This window comes from Chiloscyllium plagiosum, unplaced genomic scaffold (assembly GCF_037043375.1).
Source record: "Chiloscyllium plagiosum isolate Xiang-an unplaced genomic scaffold, Cpla_swu_hap1 HiC_scaffold_24, whole genome shotgun sequence".
NCBI classification, from domain to species: Eukaryota; Metazoa; Chordata; class Chondrichthyes; order Orectolobiformes; family Hemiscylliidae; genus Chiloscyllium; species Chiloscyllium plagiosum.
Genome location: NW_028270162.1, coordinates 243229 through 266751, shown reverse-complemented (window position 1 = coordinate 266751; position 23523 = coordinate 243229). Strand labels below are relative to the sequence as shown.

At 43.2% G+C, this 23523-nt stretch overlaps 1 protein-coding gene across 2 annotated transcripts in view; it reads right to left on the bottom strand.

Annotated features, from left to right (window-relative positions):
• Window positions 1-23523, bottom strand: part of LOC122562497 (scavenger receptor class B member 1-like) — a 98214-nt gene that overhangs the window by 25891 nt on the left and 48800 nt on the right. For both annotated transcript variants that reach the window (XM_043715332.2, XM_087999800.1), the window contains exons 2-7: window positions 21834-21994; window positions 15504-15645; window positions 14464-14667; window positions 10228-10323; window positions 9937-10052; window positions 4965-5131 (exon numbers count right to left, since the gene is read on the bottom strand). In XM_043715332.2, the coding sequence (XP_043571267.2) occupies window positions 4965-5131; window positions 9937-10052; window positions 10228-10323; window positions 14464-14667; window positions 15504-15645; window positions 21834-21994 (886 nt within the window). The remainder of the gene's footprint in view (window positions 1-4964; window positions 5132-9936; window positions 10053-10227; window positions 10324-14463; window positions 14668-15503; window positions 15646-21833; window positions 21995-23523) is intronic.

The following is a 23523-nucleotide window of genomic DNA, read 5'->3' as shown; positions in this document are numbered from 1 at the left end:
CGTTTTTACAGGGGGCAGGATGGGAGGAGGTGTAGTCCAGGTAGCTGTGGGAGTCGGTCGGTTTGTAGTAGATGTCCGTGTTGATTCGGTCGCCTGAGATAGAAATAGAAAGGTCGAGGAAGGGGAGGGAGGAATCTGAGACTGTCCAGGTGAATTTGAGGTCGGGGTGGAAGGTGTTGGTGAAGTGGATGAACTGTTCAACCTCCTCGTGGGAGCACGAGGCGGCGCCGATACAGTCATCGATGTAGCGGAGGAAAAGGTGGGGGGTGGGGCCAGTGTAGTTGCGGAAGATGGATTGTTCCACATATCCTACGAAGAGGCAGGCATGGCTGGGGCCCATGCGGGTGCCCATGGCTACTCCTTTCGTTTGGAGGAAGTGGGAGGATTGGAAAGAGAAGTTGTTCAGGGTGAGGACCAGTTCAGTCAGTCGAAGGAGGGTGTCTGTGGAAGGGTACTGGTCGGTACGGCGGGAAAGAAAGAAGTGGAGGGCTTTGAGTCCTTCGTGATGGGGGATGGAGGTGTACAGGGACTGGATGTCCATGGTGAAAATAAGGCGTTGGGGACCGGGGAAGCGAAAATCATGGAGCAGGTGGAGGGCATGGGTGGTGTCCCGAACGTAGGTGGGGAGTTCTTGGACTAAGGGGGACAGGACGGTGTCATGTATATGGCCTGGTTAGTAAGTTTGCGGACGACACAATGATTGTGGGAGTTGTGAATAGTGAGGACGAATGCCAGGGGATACAGCAAGATATAGGTTAGCGTCTTGGGTGGGGAAATGGCAGATAGAATTTAATCTGGACAAATGTGAGTGATGCATTTTGTGAGATCTAATGCAGGAGAGAAGTATACAGTAAATGGCAGAACCTTTAGTAGTGTTGACATACAGAGGGATCTCGGCATACAGGTACACAGTTCTCTGAAAGTGACAACAAAAGCAGATAAGGTAGTTAAGGAGGCATATACCATGCTTGCCTTCATCAGTTGGGGCATAAAGTATAAAAATGGGAAAGCTTTGTAAGCTGTATAGAACTGAGGCCACATTTGGAATATTTGTTCTGGTCACCACACTACCATAAGGATGTGGAGACTTTGGAGAGAGTAAGAAACTTTTAACCACAATGTTGCCTATTTTGGAGCGTATTAGCTATGAGGAGAGATTGGATAAACTTGGATTCTTTCACTAGAATATTGAAGGCTGAGGAGTGACTTGATAGAAATTTACAAAATGATGAGAGGCACAAATAGAATCAGTCAGAGTCTTCTTTCCAGGGTAGACATGTCAATTACTAGAGACCATAGGTTTAAGGTAAAAGGGGGTAAGTTTAAAAGAAGATGTGAAAGGCTCAGTGGTTAGCACTGCTGCCTCACAGCACCAGAATCCAAGGTTCGATTCCAGCCTTGGGTGACTATCTGCGTGGAGTTTGCACATTCTTCCCATGTCTGTGTGGTTTTGCTCCAGTTTCCTCCCACAGTCCAAAGATGTGCAGGTCAGGTGAATTGGCCATGCTAAATTGCCCATAGTATTAGGTGCATTAATCAGAGGAAAATGGGTCTGGGTGGGTTACTCTTCGGAGGGTCGGTGTGCACTGGTTGGGCCGAAGGGCTTGTTTCCATGCTGTAGGGAATCTAATCTAAAAGGCTTTTAATTTAGAAAGACATTGTGTATCGGTGCAGTCGAGGGTCGAAGGACCTGTTCCTGCGGTGTACTGTTCTTTGTTCCTTTGTATTCACTGGTTCTCCTTTATCTATTCTGTTAGTTACATCCTCAAAAATCTCTTGTTTTTTTTTAAGCATGGTTTGCTTTTCATAAACCCATACTGGCTTTGTCCAGTCCATTTAATGATATCTAAATGTCATATTCTAACAGACTCTAGCATTTCCCCACAACTGATGTCAGGCTAACTGCTCTATAATTCAGTTTTCTCTTCCTCCATTTCCCAGTAGAGTTGCATTTCCCACTCTCCAATTTATAGGAACTGCTCCAGAGTCTATAGAATTTTGGAAGATGCTCATCAATGTATCCAATATTTCCAGGACCATTTCCTTTAGAGTCATAGAGTCATAGAGATGTACAGCATGGAAACAGACCCTTCGGTCCAACCCGTCCATGCTGACCAGATATCCCAACCCAATCTAGTCCCACCTGCCAGCACATAGCCCATATCCCTCCAAACCCTTCCTATTCATATACCCATCCAAATGCCTCTTAAATGCTGTAATTGTACCAGCCTCCACCACTTCCTCTGACAGCTCATTCCATACACGTACCACCCTCTGCGTGAAAAAGTTGCCCCTTAGGTCTCTTTTATATCTTTCCCCTCTCACCCTATGCCCTCTAGTTCTGGACTCCCCGACCCCAGGGGAAAGACTTTGCCTATTTATCCTATCCATGTCCCTCATAATTTTGTAAACCTCTATAAGGTCACCCCTCAGCCTCCGATGCTCCAGGGAAAACAGCCCCAGCCTGTTCAGCCTCTCCCTATAGCTCAGATCCTCCAACCCTGGCAACATCCTTATAAATCTTTTCTGAACCCTTTCAAGTTTCACAACATCTTTCCGATAGGAAGGAGACCAGAATTGCACGCAATATTCCAACTGTCCTGTACAGCCGCAACATGACCTCCCAACTCCTGTACTCAATACTCAGACCAATAAAGGAAAGCATACCAAATGCCTTCTTCCCTATCCTATCTACCTGCGACTCCACTTTCAAGGAGCTATGAACCTGCACTCCAAGGTCCCTTTGTTCAGCAACACTCCCTAGGACCTTACCATTAAGTATATAAATCTGCTAAGATTTGCTTTCCCAAAATGCAGCACCTTGCATTTATCTGAATTAAGCTCCATCTGCCACTTCTCAGCCCATCTGGTCCAGATCCTGTTGTAATCTGAGGTAACCCTCTTCGCTGTCCACTACACCTCCAATTTTGGTGTCATCTGCAGACTTACTAAGTGTACCTCTTATGCTCACATCCAAATCATTTATGTAAATGACAAAAGTAGAGGGCCCAGCACCGATCCTTGTGGCACTCCACTGGTCACAGGCCTCCAGTCTGAAAAACAACCCTCAACCACCACCCTCTGTCTTCTACCTTTGAGCCAGTTCTGTATCCAAATGGTTAGTTCTCCCTGTATTCCATGAGATCTAACCTTACTAATCAGTCTCCATGGGGGACCTTGTCTTAAGAGTCTGAAATGTAGATTACCAGGCCTGCTGATTTGTCAGCCTTTAACCCCATTAATTTCCTCAGTGTCATTCTCTTACAAACACTGATTATCTTCAATTCCACCCTCTCACTAGACCCTTGATTCCCTAATATTTCTGGTAAGTTATTTGTGTCCTCTTTTGTGATGATAAAACCAAAGTCTGACTTTAATTCTTCTGCTATTCCTTTGCTCCCCAATATAATTACCCCGGCTTCTGACTGTGGGCGATCTACATTTGTCTGCGCTAATTTTGTCTCTTCACAGATTTATAGAAGCTTTTACAGTTAGTTTCCATGTTTCTTGCACTTTATTTAGCCCTCCTGATCAATTTGTTTGTTCTCTTTAGCTAAATTCCAAAATGCTCCTCATCTTCCGAATTGTTGTCTTTTTCTGGCAACTTTATACATCTCCTCTTTGGTTCTAATATTATCTGGAATTTCTAATGTAAGCCATGGTTCAGCCACCTTTCCTCTTGTATTTTTGCACCAGACAAGAATGAATCATTGTTGTAATTGATGCATGTGTTCTTTAAACATGAACCATTGTCCTTTAGTAAGATTCTCCAATTCATCCTTGCCAATTTGCACTTCACACCTTTTAGTAGTTCCCTTTATTTGATTCAGGACCCTGGTTTCAGTTTCGAATACTTCACTCTCCACCTTAATTAAGAATTCTATCGTATTATGGTCACTCTTCCCTAAAGGACCCCAAGCAAGATCATTGATTAATCCTTTCTCATTGCAGTATCCAGTCTTGAATAGCCTGTTCCCTGATTGGTTTCTTGATGTTTAAAATACCACCATGTACAGACTCCCTGAAATGTTGCTCCACAGAACCATTGCAAATGTGGATCTTCCAAGCTACATGTAAATTAAAGTCATCCATGATTACAGATATACTCTCATTGCATCATCTCTGATTTCTTGTCTAATGCCTTCATTTGTATTTTCACTAACTCCCAACAGCGTTCTCTACCCCTTGACATATCTTATCTTCACCAATACAGACTCCACTTCATGATTTTCTGAGCCAATATCCTTTCTCACTATCGCACTGATACATTTCCTTTACTAAAAATGCTACTCCACCTCCTTTCCCTTTTTCTCTGTCCTTTCTAAATGATATTGCTGGATGTTAAATTCCTATCCTGCAGCCAGGTCTCTGAAATTACATGATATCATAACTGTTTATACTAATTCAAGCTGCAAATTCATCTACATTATTGCAAATGCTCTATGCATTAAGATACAAAGGCTTTCGAATTATCTTTTTAACCACGTTAGTCACCTTAGTTTTATTTTGCACTATGGCACCATTTGCTTTTCATCCTTGCTATACTGCCTTCCATTTTTGTTTTTTGTCTGCCTTTTGTTCCTAACCTCTCCAAATGAAGAGAGACTGTAAAATGTGAAGATACAGAGGATACAGTGGGATCTGATTGTCCTGGTACATAAACCACATAAGGGTAGTGAACAGGGATAGCATATGATTGAGAAGGCAAGTGGACTGTTAGCATTTATTGCAAGCAGAACGGAACATATAAGTAAGTATATTTTGCTAAAATAGGGAATTGGCAAGACAATACCAGCAACACTGCGTACATATGAAAAAGGATATAATTGCACAGGGAGAGGACCTTCACTTGATCATGCCTGGGATGAGGATTTTTTTTATGAGGAAATGTTATGGTGTAGTCAACTCTTATAGTCATTTGTTTTCACAGTTAAACAATGTGTTCTGCAGATGGATATACTCACGGTGTCTGCACGTGCTAACGTTCATCACTCCGGACTCTCTGCACGGACAAAAGCCTTCATTGGGGGGATATACAGTCCCATTTGCAAACATGGTCTTCGGGGCTATGTATCGGAAGGAAGGTATCCCAAAGGTTGAGTCTGAATTTTGGTAAACTAACTCCAATGACCTGTTCAAATTTAAAAAGTAACCTTGTTTTAAGAATAAATTTCTTGCTAACTTTATAACTGCAAGGTGAAATAACGATCACTGTCGAAGGTCATTGAACACATCAACTATGTCACTTGTTCACAGCATGTGGTCCAAAGCCATCAAAGTGACCATTCCCCAACGACATACACAGAATATCCAATTCAGCCCAACCAGGCAGCATCTGGGAGAATGAACCAGAGTTTACAGGCAGCTTGAAACAACCTCAGGAGCAATGAGGGAGAGAGAAACACTGATCCTGCCAGTGACACCCACAATAAGTAAATTGTAACCAAACCATAAGATCGCACTGACATTGGTTGCAGTGATATGATGTGCCTCGAATCCATTTAAGTGATGCAGGGGAACCTCATATTGAGAACTCATTTACAGGATTGCAATGTGTAGCCCAATGCTGAACACTCCCTCGCATGACTGCATAGCTAAAACGCCCCGAGATTAAAGTCAATCTGCATTCAGGCTGAAGCAATGGAAAGTGAGTTGCATTCCAGCTGTAGCAGATTAGAATCATAGAACATTACAGTGCAACACAGTCCCTTCGGCCTTTGAAGTTGCGCCAACGTGTGGAACCAATCTGAAGCCCATCTATCCTACACTTTTCTATTCTTGTCCATATTCCCACCCAATGACCATTTAAATGCCCTTAAGGTTGGCACGTCTACTACTACTGCTGCACGCAGGGCATTCTACATCCTTCTAAGTCTCTGAGTAAAGAACCTCTGTCCTATATCTATCATTCTTCATGGAGAGCTGTAGTTGGCCTTCCCCCAATTTAGGAGAAAGTGAGGACTGCAGATTATCAGGATTCCCCTTCACTGAGAGACAATAGTGATCAGGATTCCCCTCACTGAGGGACAATAGTGATCAGGATCCCCCTCACTGAGGGGCAATAGTGATCAGGATTCCCCTCACTGAGAGACAATCGTGATCAGGATCCCCCTCACTGAGGGACAATAGTGATCAGGATTCCCCTCACTGAGAGACAATAGTGATCAGGATTCCCCTCACTGAGGGTCAATAGTGATCGGGATTCCCTTCACTGAGGGACAATAGTGATCAGGATTCCCCTCACTGAGGTTCAATAGTGATCAGGATTCCCCTCACTGAGGGACAATAGTGATCAGGATTCCCCTCACTGAGAGACGATAGTGATCAGGATTCCCCTCACTGAGGGTCAATAGTGATCGGGATTCCCTTCACTGAGGGACAATAGTGATCAGGATTCCCCTCACTGAGGGTCAATAGTGATCAGGATTCCCCTCACTGAGGGACAATAGTGATCAGGATTCCCTTCACTGAGGGACAATAGTGATCAGGATTCCCCTCACTGAGGGACAGTAGTGATCAGGATTCCCCTCGCTGAGGGAGAATAGTGATCAGGATTCCCCTCACTGACAGACAATAGTGATCAGCATTCCCCACACTGAGGGTCAATAGTGATCAGAATTCCCCTCGCTGAGGGAGAATAGTGATCAGGATTACCTTCACTGAGGGACATTAGATTAGATTAGCAACAGTATGGAAACAGGCCCTTCAGCCCTACAAATACACACCAACCCTCCAAAGAGTAACCCATCCAGATCCATTCCTCTGTCTAATGCACCTAACACTATGGGCAATTATGTGTGGCCAATTCATCTGACCTGAACATCTTTGGATTGTGGGAGGAAACCCACGCAGTCACTGGGAGAATGTGCAAATTCCACACAGACAGTTGCCTGAGGCAGGGATTGAACCCAAGTCCCTGCTGCTGTGAGGCAGCAGTGCTAGCCACTGACTCACCATGCCACCCCTAAAGGAACAGTGCCCTCCCTGTTTGACTCAGCACTACTTCCCCCCCCCCCCCCCCCACCACAGTCTAAAGCCCCAGTTGTACAATAATTTTGCACTACAACGGCATACTCACCACAGACCTTAACCTGAAGGGCACTATGCCTCAGGCAATGTTGAGAAGGAAAGTCCTTCATGGCAACTTCAGCAAGAAGTAGGAATTGAGACCAGGCTGTTAGTGGTTCTCTAGATCATAAATCAGCTGCCTAGCTAACTGAGCTAACAAATTTAAATCGATGTCACCTTGTGCTGGCCATTGCCATCTGAGGAAAAAGGCTCTCCCTGTCCACCCTATCTAACCCTCTGATTATCTTATATGTGTCAATTAAGTCACCTCTCAACCTTCTTTTCTTTAACAGAAACAGCCTCAAGTCCCCCAAACTTTCCTCATAAAACAATCCCTCCCTCCTTGGGAGTGGAGAGATAAATGGGAGGGGCATGGGTGTGGGAGAAGGTAGCTGAGCTCCACCCATGAGGCTCCCAACCTCATTCCTGATGAAGGGATCCAGCCCGAAACGTCGATTCTTCTGCTTCTCAGATGCTGCCTGACTGGCTGTGCTTTTCAAGCAAAACACTCTCAAATCTGACCTCCAGAATTTGGAGATCCTCACTATCTCCTGGAGGGAGATTGTTAATGTTGGGAGTGATACCTTGGAGGGAGATTGTTAATGTAGGAAGTTAAACCTGGAGGGAGATTATTAATGTAGGGAGTGATACCTGGAGGGAGATTGTTAATGTAGGGGGTGATACCTGGAGGGAGATTATTAATGTAGGGAGTTAAACCTGGAGGGAGATTATTAATGTAGGGAGTGATACCTGGAGGGAGATTGTTAATGTAGGGAGTTAAACCTGGAGGGAGATTATTAATGTAGGGAGTTAAACCTGGAGGGAGATTATTAATGTAGGGAGTTAAACCTGGAGGGAGATTGTTAATGTAGGGGGTGATACCTGGAGGGAGATTGTTAATGTAGGGAGTTAAACCTGGAGGGAGATTATTAATGTAGGGAGTGATACCTGGAGGGAGATTGTTAATGTAGGGAGTTAAACCTGGAGGGAGATTATTAATGTAGGGAGTGATACCTGGAGGGAGATTATTAATGTAGGGAGTTAAACCTGGAGGGAGATTATTAATGTAGGGAGTTAAACCTGGAGGGAGATTGTTAATGTAGGGGGTGATACCTGGAGGGAGATTATTTATGTAGGGAGTGATATCTGGAGGGAGGTTATTAATGTAGGGAGTGATACCTGGAGGGAGATTATTAATGAAGGGGGTGATACCTGGAGGGAGATTGTTAATGAAGGGAGTGATACCTGGAGGGAGATTGTTAATGTAGGGAGTGATACCTGGAGGGAGATTGTTAATGTAGGGAGTGATACCTGGAGGGAGGTTATTAATGAAGGGGGTGATACCTGGAGGGAGATTGTTAATGTAGGGAGTGATACCTGGAGGGAGATTATTAATGAAGGGGGTGATACCTGGAGGGAGATTGTTAATGAAGGGAGTGATACCTGGAGGGAGATTGTTAATGTAGGGAGTGATACCTGGAGGGAGATTGTTAATGTAGGGAGTGATACCTGGAGGGAGATTATTAATGTAGGGAGTAATACCTGGAGGGAGATTATTAATGTAGGGAGTAATACCTGGACAGAGATTATTAATGTGAGGGCTGATACCTGGAGAGTGATTGTTGATGTCGGGGATGATACCTGCAGGGTGATTGTCTCGTCTTGGGACCAGGAGGCCCTCCCTTCAAGGCAGTGAGAGTCGTGACCGTGGCAACCAAAGCCAGCACTGCAATGCCATTGGTCTGGACACAATGCTGCAAGAAGTGTAACAGCATGAAACCAGTCATGAAAGTCAGTGAAATACATTCCAGAGCCTCTATCTCAATCATTGCTCCATTAGTCACTGCCCTATGTTCATGTCCCAACAACCTCAAACAAACACAACTGAAACCTGCACTCACTGCCTCACGTCACCCTCACATACCCATATCATCACAGCTTCTACATGCCAGCTATTCAGCTGTGGTAGGCACCTCACTAAACACACTGTCTTGCACCGACAGACTTCTGGAGGAGAAGATAGTCTCTAAGAGGCAGCAGCAAGTTGGCAGAGACCATTCTGTCCTCAGATACTGACCCACATGGAGAAGACGGTTCCAAGCATAACTCTGTGGTGACTCTCCTCAATTGTATGTGACTTAAAACTCCCTATTAGTAAATTCTGATATTTTCCTTACTGCTGATTTTGGGAAAACTGTCTGAATTGATCATGGTTTTCTTTCTCCTTCTTTCTTTAAATATTTGGGTTTTATTTTTGACATTCCAATCCTTAGGAGTTGATCTAGAACCTAGGGAATTCTGGAAGAATGAAACCAATATGTCCAGTCTTCCCATCACTGCTGCCTTATGTGCTCAGTGGTGCAGTGGTAGTATTCCTATCTTTGAGCCAGGAGGCCTGGGTTCAAGTCCCACCTGCTCCTGAGGTGTGTAATATATTCACTCAGCAAGTTGGTTAAAATACAAAGAATGACCACCTTTGGAAATTTTTCAGCTTTTTGAGACATTGATTTCTTCAGTATATTTTCATTAATTGTTATTTCTCTGTTTTTCATTCTTATTGGACTTTACATTACTCAGTATTTTTGTGTCTTTTTGCATTTGCTCTGAAATATTTCATAATTTGCATTTGCCATGAATGCAACAAGACGCATATCCCACGATGTCTATTCCATGACGTCTTCATTAAACATTGTACTTTGGGGAATAATGTCAAATAAAATCAGAAAGTTCTGAACCTCTTCATTGCCTTTTTCACCAACTGAGCCCCACTCTTTATATTATCAACTTGCAGCTTTTATCAAACACTCATTCTGTTTACAATAATTTTACATTCTCACAAATCTTTGTTAATGATAATTTGAGTCGTACCTACAGGCATCAGGACTAAAAAACCTTAAAGTATCTGATGGATCCATAAATGGAGGCCACATTTCACCCGCTGTCCCATTCAACATGTTGCACTGGTTAGAATGCCAGAAATTTACCTGGAATATGAGAAAGGTCTTTATAAAGAATCCCATTTAATAATAAACAAAGTTATCAAAAGGTATTTGATCAATAATATCATATCAGTGATGGAGTATAAGAATCCCGGGTGGCCCATTAGCTTCTCCATCACGATATACTGGTCACTCACTGAGCTGCTGAGAGGGTCAGTACCTGTTTAAGGCCATTCCAAGTGTTAATTTTATGGACTTTATTAATGTCATCAACTCCTGTATTAATTGTGAATAGTCCAGTGTCTGTGTTGTTCAACTGTTAACAAAATCAGAGAATAGGTTGTTAGATCATTTACGTTTTACATGAAGGAACTGTGGAAATTCTCCTCACTGGCAGAGGATAAACTAATCATATTATGACAGGAAATTAGATTAAAAGGTTATTTTGAAACAGCATCTCCCATCTGCAGAAACTTTCAGCTCCACTTATCTTGCAGAGTCTTGCTGCACATTAATTAAGATCATATTCATTTGATAATGTGAAAGCAGCCTCAACTGTGTTCTGGTGAGGTCCTGCACTGTGGGAGGTAAAGAGTTCAGTCAGAGTGCCCGTAGAACAGGGGCCAGCACTTCGAACCTGGAAAATCACAATCTGAGTCTTCGGGAGCTGTCTCATGATAACTTCCTATAGGAACTGGGCTACATTAAATCACACATAAACTGGATCCTCCTCTCTTCATCAAAGGAAAATTCACTGATTATTTTGATCTTGAAGGATCATGTTTCAAGAGCTAGTGAACAACATACAAATAGCCTGTATTCATCTACACCATCATTAATTTTCCTTTCCTATGTGAATCGTTGTTGTCTGACCTGCATTACCAATTACAAACCCAACAAGCAGCAACAAGGATCCAAGGTTCTTGTGGGACGTATTTCCCTAAGTCAATCATGGGATGGAGGTATCACTTGCTGGGTCAGTATTTATTGCCTGTCCCTAGTTACCCTTGAGAAGGTGGTCTGAGCTGGTTTCTTGAACCACTGCAGTCTGTGTGTTGTAGGTTGACGCACAATGTTCCTTAGGGAGGGAATTCCAGGATTTTGATTGAGTGACGATGAAAGAACAGCAAGTCAGGATGGTGAGTGGCTTGGAGGAGTATTTTCAAGGGGTGATGTTCCCATGCATCTGCTGTCCTTGTCCTTCTAGATGAAAGCTGTTGTGGGTTTGGAAGGTGCTGTCTAAGGATCTTTGGTGAAATTCTGGAGTGCATCTTGTAGATAGTGCACACTGCTGCTACTGAGCGTCGGTGGTATAGGGTTAGGGTTAGGGTACCACCTGATGAAGGAGTGATGCTCAGAAAACTAGTGTGCTTCCAATTAAACCTATTGGACTATAACCTGGTGTTGTGTGATTTTTAACCCTGTCTATATGTGATGCAAACTTCAAAGAATTATGTACCTGAATCTTTAGGTCTCCTTTCTACAACACTGCCGAAGGCCCTACTTTTTATTGTATAAGTCTTGTTTTTGCTTGTTTTACTAAAATGCAATACCTCACATTTTTCCAAAGTGAACTCCATTTGCCATTCTTCAGCCCATTAATCCAATTGATAAAGATAATTTTGTTTTTTGTGGATATGGTGCTACTCAACTGTAGGAATTGTTAAAATGCTTACTGAGGAGAGTTCAGGACCAGGATGTTCCAGTAAAGAGGAAGAACTAGGATGGCAAGGTAAAGGACACTTGGGCGACGAGAGAGATTTTGAATTTAGTCAAAAAGAGAAAGGAAGTAGATGCAAGATTTAGAAACCTAAAATCAGACAGGGTCCTTGAGGAATATAAACAAAGTAGGAAAGAAATCAAGCAGGAAGTTAGGAGAGCAAAGAGAGACCATGAAATGTCCTTGGCAAATATGGTTAAAGTAAAATCTCAGGGTATTTCATACACACATTAAAAACAAGAGGATAACTGGGGAGAAGGATAAAGGGGGGAACTTGTGCCTTGATGGCCGAGGACGTTGGTGAGATCCTAAATGAGTACTTTGCCATGGTATTCACCCAGGAGAAGGATATGGAGGATAGTAAGATTTGTGTGGTCAAGAAAGAAGTGCTGTTGGATTTCTTGAAGCACGTTAAGCTGAATAGTCCTGAGGGCACAATGGGATCTACCTCAAGTTACTGAGAGAGGCAAGAGAGGAGATTGCTGGCGCCTTGACCAACACTGTCGTTAGCCACTGGAGAGGTCCCTTAGGGATAGGATTTGGAAAAGTATGGCCTTATGCAGGGCAGGTCTTACTAACCTGATTGAATTGTTCAAGGAGGTGATGAAGGTAATCAATGAGGGTAGAGCAGTGCATTGTTTACATCAATTTTATTAAAGTTTTCAACAATATTCCTGATTGTAGCCTCATTCAAAAGCTTAAGATGCATGGGATCCACAGTGATTTGGCTGCATGGATTCAGAATTGGCTTGCCCATAGAACACAGAGGGTAGTAGTGGAAGGGTGTTTTTCAAACTGGAGGTGCATGACTGGTGTTCTACAGGGATCTGTAGTGGCATCTCAAGATGTTGATAGATTCAGTACTGGTAACATGATTGAATGTCAAGTGGCAGTGGTTAATTTGTCTCTTTTTAGAGATGGTCATTGCCTAGCATTTGGGTGGTGTGAAAGTTAGTTGCCACTTGAAGAAGGGCTTATGCCTGAAACGTCGATTCTCCTGCTTCTTTGATGCTGCCTGACCTGCTGCGCTTTTCCAGCAACACATTTTTCAGCTCTGATCTCCAGCATCTGCAGTCCTCACTTTCTCCTAGTTGTCAACCAAAGCCTGGATATTATGTGACATTTGAATATAGACTGCTTCAGCAGCTGAGGAATCATAAATGGTGCTGAACATTGTTCAATCATCAGCAAACATCCCAGCTTCCTACATTCTGATGGAGGGAAGGTCATTGATGAAACAGCTAAAGATGATTGGGCCAAGGACAGTACTCTGAGGAACTCCTGCAGAGATGTCCTGGAGCTGAGATATCTGACCTCCAACAACCAAGATCTGCTTCCTATGGGTTGGGTAACAATCTGCACCAAAATGTTCCTTTGTCTTGCATGAAACCGTACGAAACCGCATGGATTTTTATTCAAACTTGGCTTCAACAATCACAACCATCTTCCTATAAAATATAGGTGCAGGAGTAGGCCATTTGACCCTTTGAGCCTGCAGCATCATTCAATATGATCATAGCTAATTATGCATTCTTAGTATCCTATTCCCACCCTCACCCCTTACTCCCTTTAGCCACAAGGCTCATATTCAGCTCCCTCTTGAGTATATCTAATAAACTGGCCCCAACAGCTTCCTGTGGGAGAGAATTCCACAGTTTCACAACTCTGAGTGAAGAAACTTTTCCTCATCTCAGTCCTGAATGGTTTACCCCTTATTTGTAGACCGTGCCTCTAGTTGTGGGCTATGTCACAGGTGTGACTCCAACCAGTGGAGAGCTTGCCTAATCTCCACTGATTCTAGTTTTGCTAAGGCTCCTTGATGCCACACTAAGTTAAATACAACCTTGAAATCAGTGGCTGTCCCTCTCCCCTCCCCTCTGGAATTCAGCTCTTCTGTCCATGTTTGAACCAAGGCTGTAATGAGTCCAGGAGCTGAGTAGACCTGGCTGAACCCAATGCACTGCTGATGGCATTAATGCTGGGCTTGTCAACCAGATACTGATTGTCCTTGAGGGAGGGAACTCCTCTGGCTCCTCTCCATCAACCCACTGACAGTGCCAGGATTAGCTCAGTGTGCTTCCTGCCCAGCGAGCTCCTCTCCTGGGCCTGGGTTAATACTAGCAGGAGAAAGTGAGGTCTGCAGATGCTGGAGATCAGAGCTGGAAATGTGTTGCTGGAAAAGCGCAGCAGGTTAGGCAGCATCCAGGGAACAGGAGAATCGACGTTTCGGGCATAAGCCCTTCTTCAGGAAAGGGCTAGCAGCACCAGGAGGAGGAAGCTCTCCAGTCAGTATCAATTTAAAGGCCTATTTGGTTGTGGCTGTTGACAGAGTGGAGAGAGACAAAAAAACTACAGATGCTGAAATCCAAATTAGACAGCAGGAACCTGAAACATCAACGTCTCTGCTTCCCTGATGCTACCTGGCTTGTTGTGTTCTTTCAGCCTCCTGCTTGTCTAGGTTGACAGAGTGGAGTCTGATTAATTACCCCCATACCCTCATCACATACTCGCCTCAGAGTAGAGCACAGGATTCCATTCTGCACAGTGGGTCCATTATAGACTCACTGATCAAGGCTGATCACTGCGGTTGGTAAATAATGTTCAGACTCCCAGATCATGTGATTAGCAGGATGGGAGAAAGTGAACACAATGAACTCTGATCACTCTCTGGTTTATTGTCCCTGTGATTCTGTTTTACCCATTTTATTAATATAGGTAGCTGTGAATAATACTCACATCTGCAAACAATCCAAATTTGTCCTTGAATGGAAGGAGATTTGGGAAAAAAAGTTTGAGGAAGTTAATAAGTTCATCATCATATCCCCACATTATCTCTTTTACAGTCTTCTTGAAGAAAGCAGTTTGATTAAACTCCTTCATGGCACTGTTGAATATGATCTTCATCTTGAGTGGGAGCTTCTCAGCCAAGATTGCTCCGCCCTAATGTTAAAACAAACGGGAGTCAATGATATCAATTCATATGACACTGGATTCTAAAGAAAATGCAAGAATTAAGTCTCAGGTTGGAAATGCTTTGAAATACAGAATCACAGGATTTCTATAGATTCCATAGGGGCAAGAATCAGGAAGTGGATTTATATCACTAACATTGGTGCCAGAAATGTGCTCTCAGTGCATTCAGTTAACACCCATTGTCCCAGAAACCAGAAATCTGTGAACCCAAAGGAATTGAGGATGACTGCTGCAGTGTGTGAGACCTTAGCCAATACTGCAACAAAGGAAGATGAGATATTTATAATGTGAGAATTAGCATCATCTTCATTTTCAACTGTCAATTAATGCCACTCCTTGTCTTTGCCAAAGCCATGGGAACATATTCCAATTCATAACAACTCGCTGTACAAAAAAAATCTCCCCACCTCCCTCTCTAGATCTTTCACTGATTCTCTTCAAGTCACTGACCCTTGCCACTGGAAACTTGTTTTCTTTATTCAAACCCTTCATGGTTTTGTTTGCTGGACTAAAATTTCCCTGACCTTTCCTGCTCTGAGGAGGACAATCCCAACTTTTCCACACTGTCTGCTTTGAAGTAATTCTCTCACAGTTGGAACCATTCTGATCGATCAGCTTCACATCCTTCTGAATATCCAAGCATTTCTTCAGCAGCTATAAATATATTAATATTTTAATGATGCTCATCATTTACTCAAACAAATGTAATCTTTTGTGAATGTGAAATTGTGGCAACATTAATCACGATCTGCATTGGATGTGACACTGCTGAGATTTTACAGGCTGTTTTGACTGAAACTTACCAGAGCGAGCATGTTAGGCAAGACCAGCTGATCATTCTCACTCCCAACTGAGCGTTCAGGAACAAAATGAAACTGACGAAATGAACGATATGAAACAGTATAATTCTCATGAAACGTTATGTTGCTTTTCGGTCTGTATTCTCTGTAAAATGACAAACGGAGCAATAATTACAGTTTAATTTAATATTAACTGAAGGTTTCACAAGCATTAAAGGAGCGTTTATCCCATTTGCTTATGCAAGCTCTCTAACAATGTTCACTAAGTACAGTTGTTTCTCAGCTAAAGCTACAGTCGCATTACTGAAAAAAATAAAGAACAGTACAGCACAGGAACAGGCCCTTCGACCCATCAAGACTGTGCTAACATATGATGCCCTTCTAAACTAAAAATCTGTTATCCCTATGCAATCCGCATTCTTCCATTCCCTGCCTATTCATGCATCTGTCAAGATGTCTCTTAAACGCTGCTATTGTATCCACGTCCACCACCTCCTCTGGCAATGTATTCCAGGCACTTACCACCCTCTGTGTAAAAAAACTTGCCTGAATAGGAAGGGTTTGGAGGGATATGGACCGGATGCTGGCAGAAGGGACTAGATTGGGTTGGGATATCTGATCGGCATGGACGAGTTGGAGCAAAGGCTCTATTTCTGTGCTGAACATCTCTATGACTCTGTGACCCCAATTAGATCTAAACCTGCTAAAGCTGGGGGAAAACAAATTTATTCTGTGATAATCTGTCCTCATTATCGATAACATTCAGAAGAAGGTATACTCCAAAGTCCAAGGCTTTATTTATTCTGCCTCAGGAATGCTGTCTGTTCTGGAAGAAGGTTGGAACTGCGACAACTGTAGTTTGTTGACTTTATCTACCAGACTTCTCATATTAACACACTTTCCAACAATTGCCTTTGATTTATTCTCTATCTCAGAACTGGGTATTTTACAGCCCATGGGCCATATCCGGCCCTTTGGCCACTCCTGTCCGGCCCACATGAGGTCAATCTTAAATTAGAACATAAATTAAAAAGTATTTATGCCATGCACGCAATACAACTGTGTTGCTTTTGTTTTGAAAAAGGATGCTTTTTAAATTTACATATGGACGCATATGTGCGTGTGTGAACAGCTAAAAGTGATGCTTGCTGGCTAGCCCTCAAAATGTTAGCTCACGCCAAGACAAGTTATGTCATAGCCCACAAAATCGCCAGAAACAGTAAACCATTTTCTGATGGAGAGTCTATTAAGGAGTGCTTGTTGGATTCTGCAGAACTAATATGCCCGGAGTAAAAGGAGGCATTTGAGAATGTGCCCCTCTCCCGACGCACTGTAACGAGAAGGATTGGGAACATCGCGAGAAATCTGGAGCTTCAGCTGCAGCACAGAGCGGTCAACTTTGACTTTTTTTCCTTGGCTTTGGATGAGAGCTGCGACGTACGTGACACAGCCCAGCTACTCATCTTCGTACGTGGGATAACTACGGACTTTAAAATCACGGAGGAGCTGGCAGCCATGCAGTCAATGAAAGGAACAACAACTGGTAATGATTTGTTCACGTAGGTAAATGCATGTTTGGACATGTTGGGACTAAAATGGGACAAGCTGGAGGGTTTGACAATGGATGGTTGTCCAAATCTAATGGGAAAAATGGTGGACTCTTAAAGAGAATGCAGGATAAAGTGACAGAAAATGACCCTGAACAGAAATTGGTATTTTTTGCATTGTATTATACATCAGGAAGTGTTGTGTAAGTCAGTGTTAGAAATTAACCATGTGGTTGATGTTGTAACTAAAATAGTTAACTTCATCAGCTTTGAATCACAGGCAGTTTGTTGCAATTTTGGAGGAAAATGAGACTGAACATCGTGACGTAGGCACCACACAGCCGTCAGGTGGCTCAGCCTGGGCAAAATGCTGAAAAGTGTATGGGACCTGAGAGAAGAGATTCAAGATTTCTGTGTGAAGAAAGGGAATGGCATTCCGCAGCTTTCAGATGCAGATTGGATTGCAGACCTTGGTTTTGCTGTTGATGTGACTGCACTTATGAATGAACTAAATGTGGAACTGCAGTGCAAGGGCCTCTTTGTGCATGAAATGTACAACTTGGTGAAGGCTTTTATGAGAAAGTTGCAGCTTCTCTCAAGCCAAATGGAGGACAACATTCTCACCCACTTGCCAACACTGAAGGAAGCTGAACCTTCAGTTGATCACCTCCACAGGTACTCATCTATGTTAGAAGCATGGTGAATTTTCAAGGCGATTTCAAGACTTTAAAACTGTTGAGAATGAAATGCACATGATTTTTTTCCCCATTTACAAGCAATGTGGAGAATGCACCTAGTGATGTTCAGCTTGAACTCATTGACCTGCAGTCTGACACACTTCTGGCAGAGTACTTTAGGTCAGTCTCACTGCTTGATTTTTACTCTTCCCTCAAAGAGGAGAACTTTCCACACGTGAGCAGGCATGCTCAGAAGATTCTAGTCCTCTTTGGATCTACCTATATATGCGAACAGACATTCTCAGTGATGAAGTTCAACAAATCCAAATCCTGATCCTCTATCACTGATGATCACCTCTCAGCTGTCCTTCCCATATCCACCTCAGACATTCAACCAGATTTCAGTGCACTTGTTCAAGCCCAAAACAGACTGGATTTTTCTCACTAAACAAGTAAAATGAAATGAAAAACATCAAAAGCACTTATTGCTTTTTGTATAGAGTTGTTTGTTGTTTGTAATACTGAACAATAATGAAACTACTTTTCATTATTGGTTTGTGAGATTAATATGTTAAAAATAAAATGAAATACTGAAATTATTGTTTTTACTGTTTAGATTAGATTACAGTGTGAAAACAGGCCCTTCGGCCCAACAAGTCCACACCGACCCGCCGAAGCGCAACCCACCCATACCCCTACATTTACCCCTTACCTAACACTACGGGCAATTTAGTATGGCCAATTCACCTGACCTGCACATCTTTAGACTGTGGGAGGAAACCGGAGCACCCGGAGGAAACCCATGCAGACACGGGGAGATCGTGCAAACTCCACACAGTCAGTCGCCTGAGGCGGGAATTGAACCCGGGTCTCTGGCGCTGTGAGGCAGCAGTGCTAACCACTGTGCCACCGTGCTGCCCAAAGTGGATAGGCCTACTCCACAATTTGACCTACTCCACAATTTCATATCTTTATTGTAACAGAATATCCTTATTCTTTTGATTATAAGTTTCAGTGCAAAACTATATAATTTAGTACTTTTTACAATGGGAGAAAATTAATACTGAGCAGAAATATGTTCAACTTATTGTTGGTTCGGCCCTCCAACACAACTCAGGTTTCTCATGTGGCCCCTTGGAAGAATTAATTGCCCAGCCCTGCTCTATCTGAATCCTGTTCTTTTCACACTATCCCTCCTTTTGTTGCTGTTTGTGCTTCCTGTATCTATACACCTTGCCTCCTCTTTCTGTCCTGCTGTCCTTTCTCCCTTCAAATTATTTTAAACCCTCCTCCAATTCACCTCCCCTGAATAACATTGTTGCCAAACAGGTTGGAACCACTCTGCCCAGCTTGTTCAGATGCCTTCTGCCAGAGAGTTGGCACCAATGCTCAGGAACGTGCAGTCCTGACTCCTGCACAACTCCAGTAATGCGTTGGGTTGTGCTCTCTGCCTTTATCTGTATTCACCAGCACACAACACTTGGTGTTATCCAGACATTACGACATTTCCAATCCTACTTTTTAACCTTTGTCTTAACTCCAGAAAATCAGCTCATAGGAACTCAACCCATATTCTATATGTCTTTGGCTCCAGCATGAACCACAACTTCTTGTATCTCACTTCCTGTTGTCGAATATCCTTCATCCTGGCCTCTGGCCACGTGACAATCAAAGTGTGCCAATAAAGAACCAGATAGCCCCATCCCGACAATCTGTGCAGCTGGACGACTCAAATGGGAATTTGTTTCTGACTGTACTTCTTGAGCTGTAATTTCTCTCAGTGATAATAAACACTGCGTATGAGGTTGTCAGCACTGCACCCCTTTCTGAACTGCCAACAGTCCCTCTGCATCTGTCTCCAATCACTTCACTGATGATTTAGAATAGATGGATGGGGTAGTTGTTGTGTGGGTTAACTTTATTCTGCTTTTTGTGTACGAGACATACCAAGGCAATTTCCACCTGCTGGATAACTGCATTGAAACAGGAACACAAGCTTCATTCCTGATGAAGAGCTTATGCCTGAAACACCGATTCTCCTGCTCCTCGGACGCTGCCTGATTTGCTGTGCTTTTTCAGCACCACACTTTCGATGCTATATTGAAACAGCTTGACTAGGGGAGCTGCAAATTCTGGAGCACAAGTCTTCAGTACAAGTGGCACAGTGCCTCAGTGGTTAGCACTGCTACCTCACAATACCAGGGAGCGGGGTTTGATCCTAGCCTCTGGTGACAGCCTGTGTGGAGTTTTCACATTTTTTCAATGTCTGTGGGGGGTTTCTCTGAGTGCTCTGGCTTCCTCCCATGGTCCAAAGATGTTTAGGCTAGGTGTGTTAACCATGGGAAATGCAGGGTTATAGGGGAATGAGTTTGGTTGGGATACTCTTTGGAGGATTGCTGGTTCCACACTTTAGGGCTGTATGATTGTTGGAATGTTGTCAGGACTCACGTGGAGGAGACTAAGATGCGTCAATGACTCAGCTCTTGTGGCTGACGACTTCTGTGAAAGCTTTAACCTTACCTTTTCCAGGTGCATAAAACACTTACTGACCCAATCATTCATGGCTACACATATTTACATAAAACCATAGCAGATAGGAGCAGGAGGAGGCCACTCAGCCCTTCAAGCCTGCTCCTCCATTATCACCATCATGGCTGATCATCCAACTCAATAGCCTAATCCTGCTTTCTTCCCATAACCTCTGATCCCATTCGCCCCAGCTGCTATATCTAGCCGCCTCTTGAACACATTCAATGTTTTGGCATCAACTACTTCCTGTGGTAATTAATTCCACAGGCTCACCCTCTCTTTGAGTGTAGCAATTTCTCCTCATCTCCACCCTAAATGGTTCATCCCAAATCCTCAGACTGTGACTCCTGGTTCAGGACACACCCAGCATCAGGAACATCCTCCCTGCATCTACTCTGTCTGCTCCTGTTAGTGTCTCGCAGTCACCAGCAAGTGTCTGAAGCTCAAGGACCTTTGGCTCAGAGTTGAAGAGCTGGTATTTGAAGCTCAGACACAGTGGTGCATTCAGGTTTAGGAGACACTACCTCACTTTGTTTCAGTCATCCGACTAGTGTCTGTAGACATACTCCATACTCAGGAGGACAGTTAAAGGGGTCCAGAAGGAAGCAATCTATCAAGACCTGGCCCCTGCTCTGAGTAATTGCAGTTTGTACAGATGTGAGCAGGGGATGCAAGTTAGCTGAGCAGAGGGGTCCACGTTATTCGGATGGAATCAGTTCTCAACACCTGGAAGTATGAACTTCAAAGGCTGTGCTGCCTGCCCAGTGCCAGAATTAAGTTTGATCCAATTATGGTGGTAATAAGTATCTATGATATTGGTAGCATTAAGAAAGAGATTCTTCTGAGGAATCATGAGCAATGAGGAGCTTTATTTAAAAAAGCACATTATTGTTAATAATGTCTGAGCGATAGGCAGATTGGCACAGGGTAAATGGTGTTGGAGAGTTGAATGTATGTTATATAAGACTGTGGTGGGAGAGGTGGGTTTGATTCATTGGGCATTGGCAGCAGGGATGGGGGAAGATGAAGAGAGTCCTTTGGGACAGTCTTCATCTGAATCATGCTGGGATCAATGTATGAGTGAATTGTACAGGACGAGGGTGGTACTGAGAACTTTAAAGTAAGGGATGGGAGAATTCATGTGAGGGAAATTTGGAAGATTGTTATTCACACCTTCTTTGAACATGACCTTTGGTTCCTTCCGATATCTGCTGCCACTCTCTTTGGCTGTAACATCATGAAATATTTTGCTATTTAATCTCTCCTGTCCCCTCTCCTATCACAGATCTCCTCTGTTTTTCTTCCCCCTCCCTCATTCATTGGATTGATCATTCCAATATTTCTATTCCTCTTCAGTTCACCTGAAACATTCATTCTGTTTCTCTCTCAACAGCTACTGCCCAAGCTGCTGAGTATTTCCAACACTTTTTGTTGCTGTTATTTGATTATTGTTTTCTATTCACCCAAGCCTGAAGTACTGAGTATAAATATCAACAATTCTAGGGACAATAATGTTCATATTTTGAATAAAACATGAAAAGAATAAGCAATGGAATAATGTCCTAAATAACAGCAGATACCGGTAAACATATGGTCCACGTTGTGAAACAATCGGCTTCTCACCGCGAAGAATTGCCTCAGGGTTCTCAATGTGAAAGAAATACACAGACATGTAGAATGGAACTGGGACATCCTGCCAGACTGTGTAGGCAAACCCATTGCTGGGATCGATTTGGACATTCTGAATTGAGAAACAAAAAAACACAAGTTAACATCGAAATTACTAAATGGAAACAGGCCACTCAGCCTTCTTGACAATGAGTAGGAACTGGAGGAGGAAAATCATCAGAGAGAGGGAGCAGAAGGAAGAAGAGCAGGAGATAGAGGCAGAGAAGAAGACAATGAAGATAAGGAGGAGGAGTGAAGAATATGGACAAAAGAGGAGGATATAGAGGAAAGCAAAATCATTAATCTCACCAGCTGCCAAGAATCAAGGGTAGAAGGTGGTCCAGGAGGAAGTTAAATTGACACATTCCTTCCTGTCCAACCTTGTCCTTCCGCTGTCACACTCTCTGGCCTTTCATCTTTTGATTGAAGCAATTAGTGAAGGATAGAACCAGAGTACAGCTGCTAGACCAGCAAGCAAAGATTCCAGTTAAAGAGGAGCATGCCCTTCCCTTCATCCCCAGGAAATATCCACCACCTTAATATAACTAAACACAATTGTGATATAATTAACAGACTGCTTTCACTGTCTTTAAAAAAGATATATGTACATCCAAAGGTTCCCAAATAAATTAGATCAAACTTCCATATTCAGAACACAGGAACAGGAGGAGGCCATTCAGTCCCACTACTCAGTTAGATCATGTCTGATCTTCCACTCCAATGCCACTTGCCCGCATTTTCTCCATACCCCTTAATGTCATTCGTCTCAAGAAAACTATTGATTTCTGACTTGGACATACTCAATGTTTGAGCTTCCACATGCTGCCAGAGTAGGGAATTTCATGGTCTCAGCACTCTGAGTGAAGATGTTTCTTCTTGTCTCAGTCATAAATGGTTTATCCCGTATCTTAAGATCATACCCCTTAGTTCAAGACTCTCTGGCTAGGGTGAATATCCTGCCTGCATCCACCCTGTCACATTGTGTATGAATCTGATGAGCTTCAGTGAAATTACGTCTCATTCTTAAGTCTCCTCAGTCTCTCCTCATCAAACATTATATTTCTAAAAAGGGGATTTCAACTTCTGTGACATTAATTAGAGGGGATGAATTCCTTGAAATGTATTCAGGAGAGACTTAATATCCAAGCGTAGATGTTCTTTCAAGGGAAGATGCAGGGCTGGGCCTAATCTGGGGAATGAAGCCAGACAGGTGTTGGAGGTTTGCGATTTTTGAGAAGATTTGTAGCTCAGGTTAAGGTTCAAGTTGTAAATTTGCTCGCTGAGCTGGTAGGTTTGTTCTCAGACATTTCATTACCATGTTAGATAACATCATCATTGGTGTTCTGTCCCACTTTCTATTTGTGTGCCTTGGTGTGTTAAGGTGGGTGATATCATTTCCAGTTCTTTATCTCAGAGGTTGGTAAATGGGCTCCAAATCAATGTGCTTATTGATGGAGTTCCGGTTTGAATGCCAGGCCTCCAGAAATTCCCATGCATGTGTCTGTTTAGTCTGTCCCAGGATGGATGTGTTGTCCCAGTCAAATTGGTGTCCTTCTTCATCTGTGTATAATGATACTAGTGATAGTTGGTCATGTCTTTTGG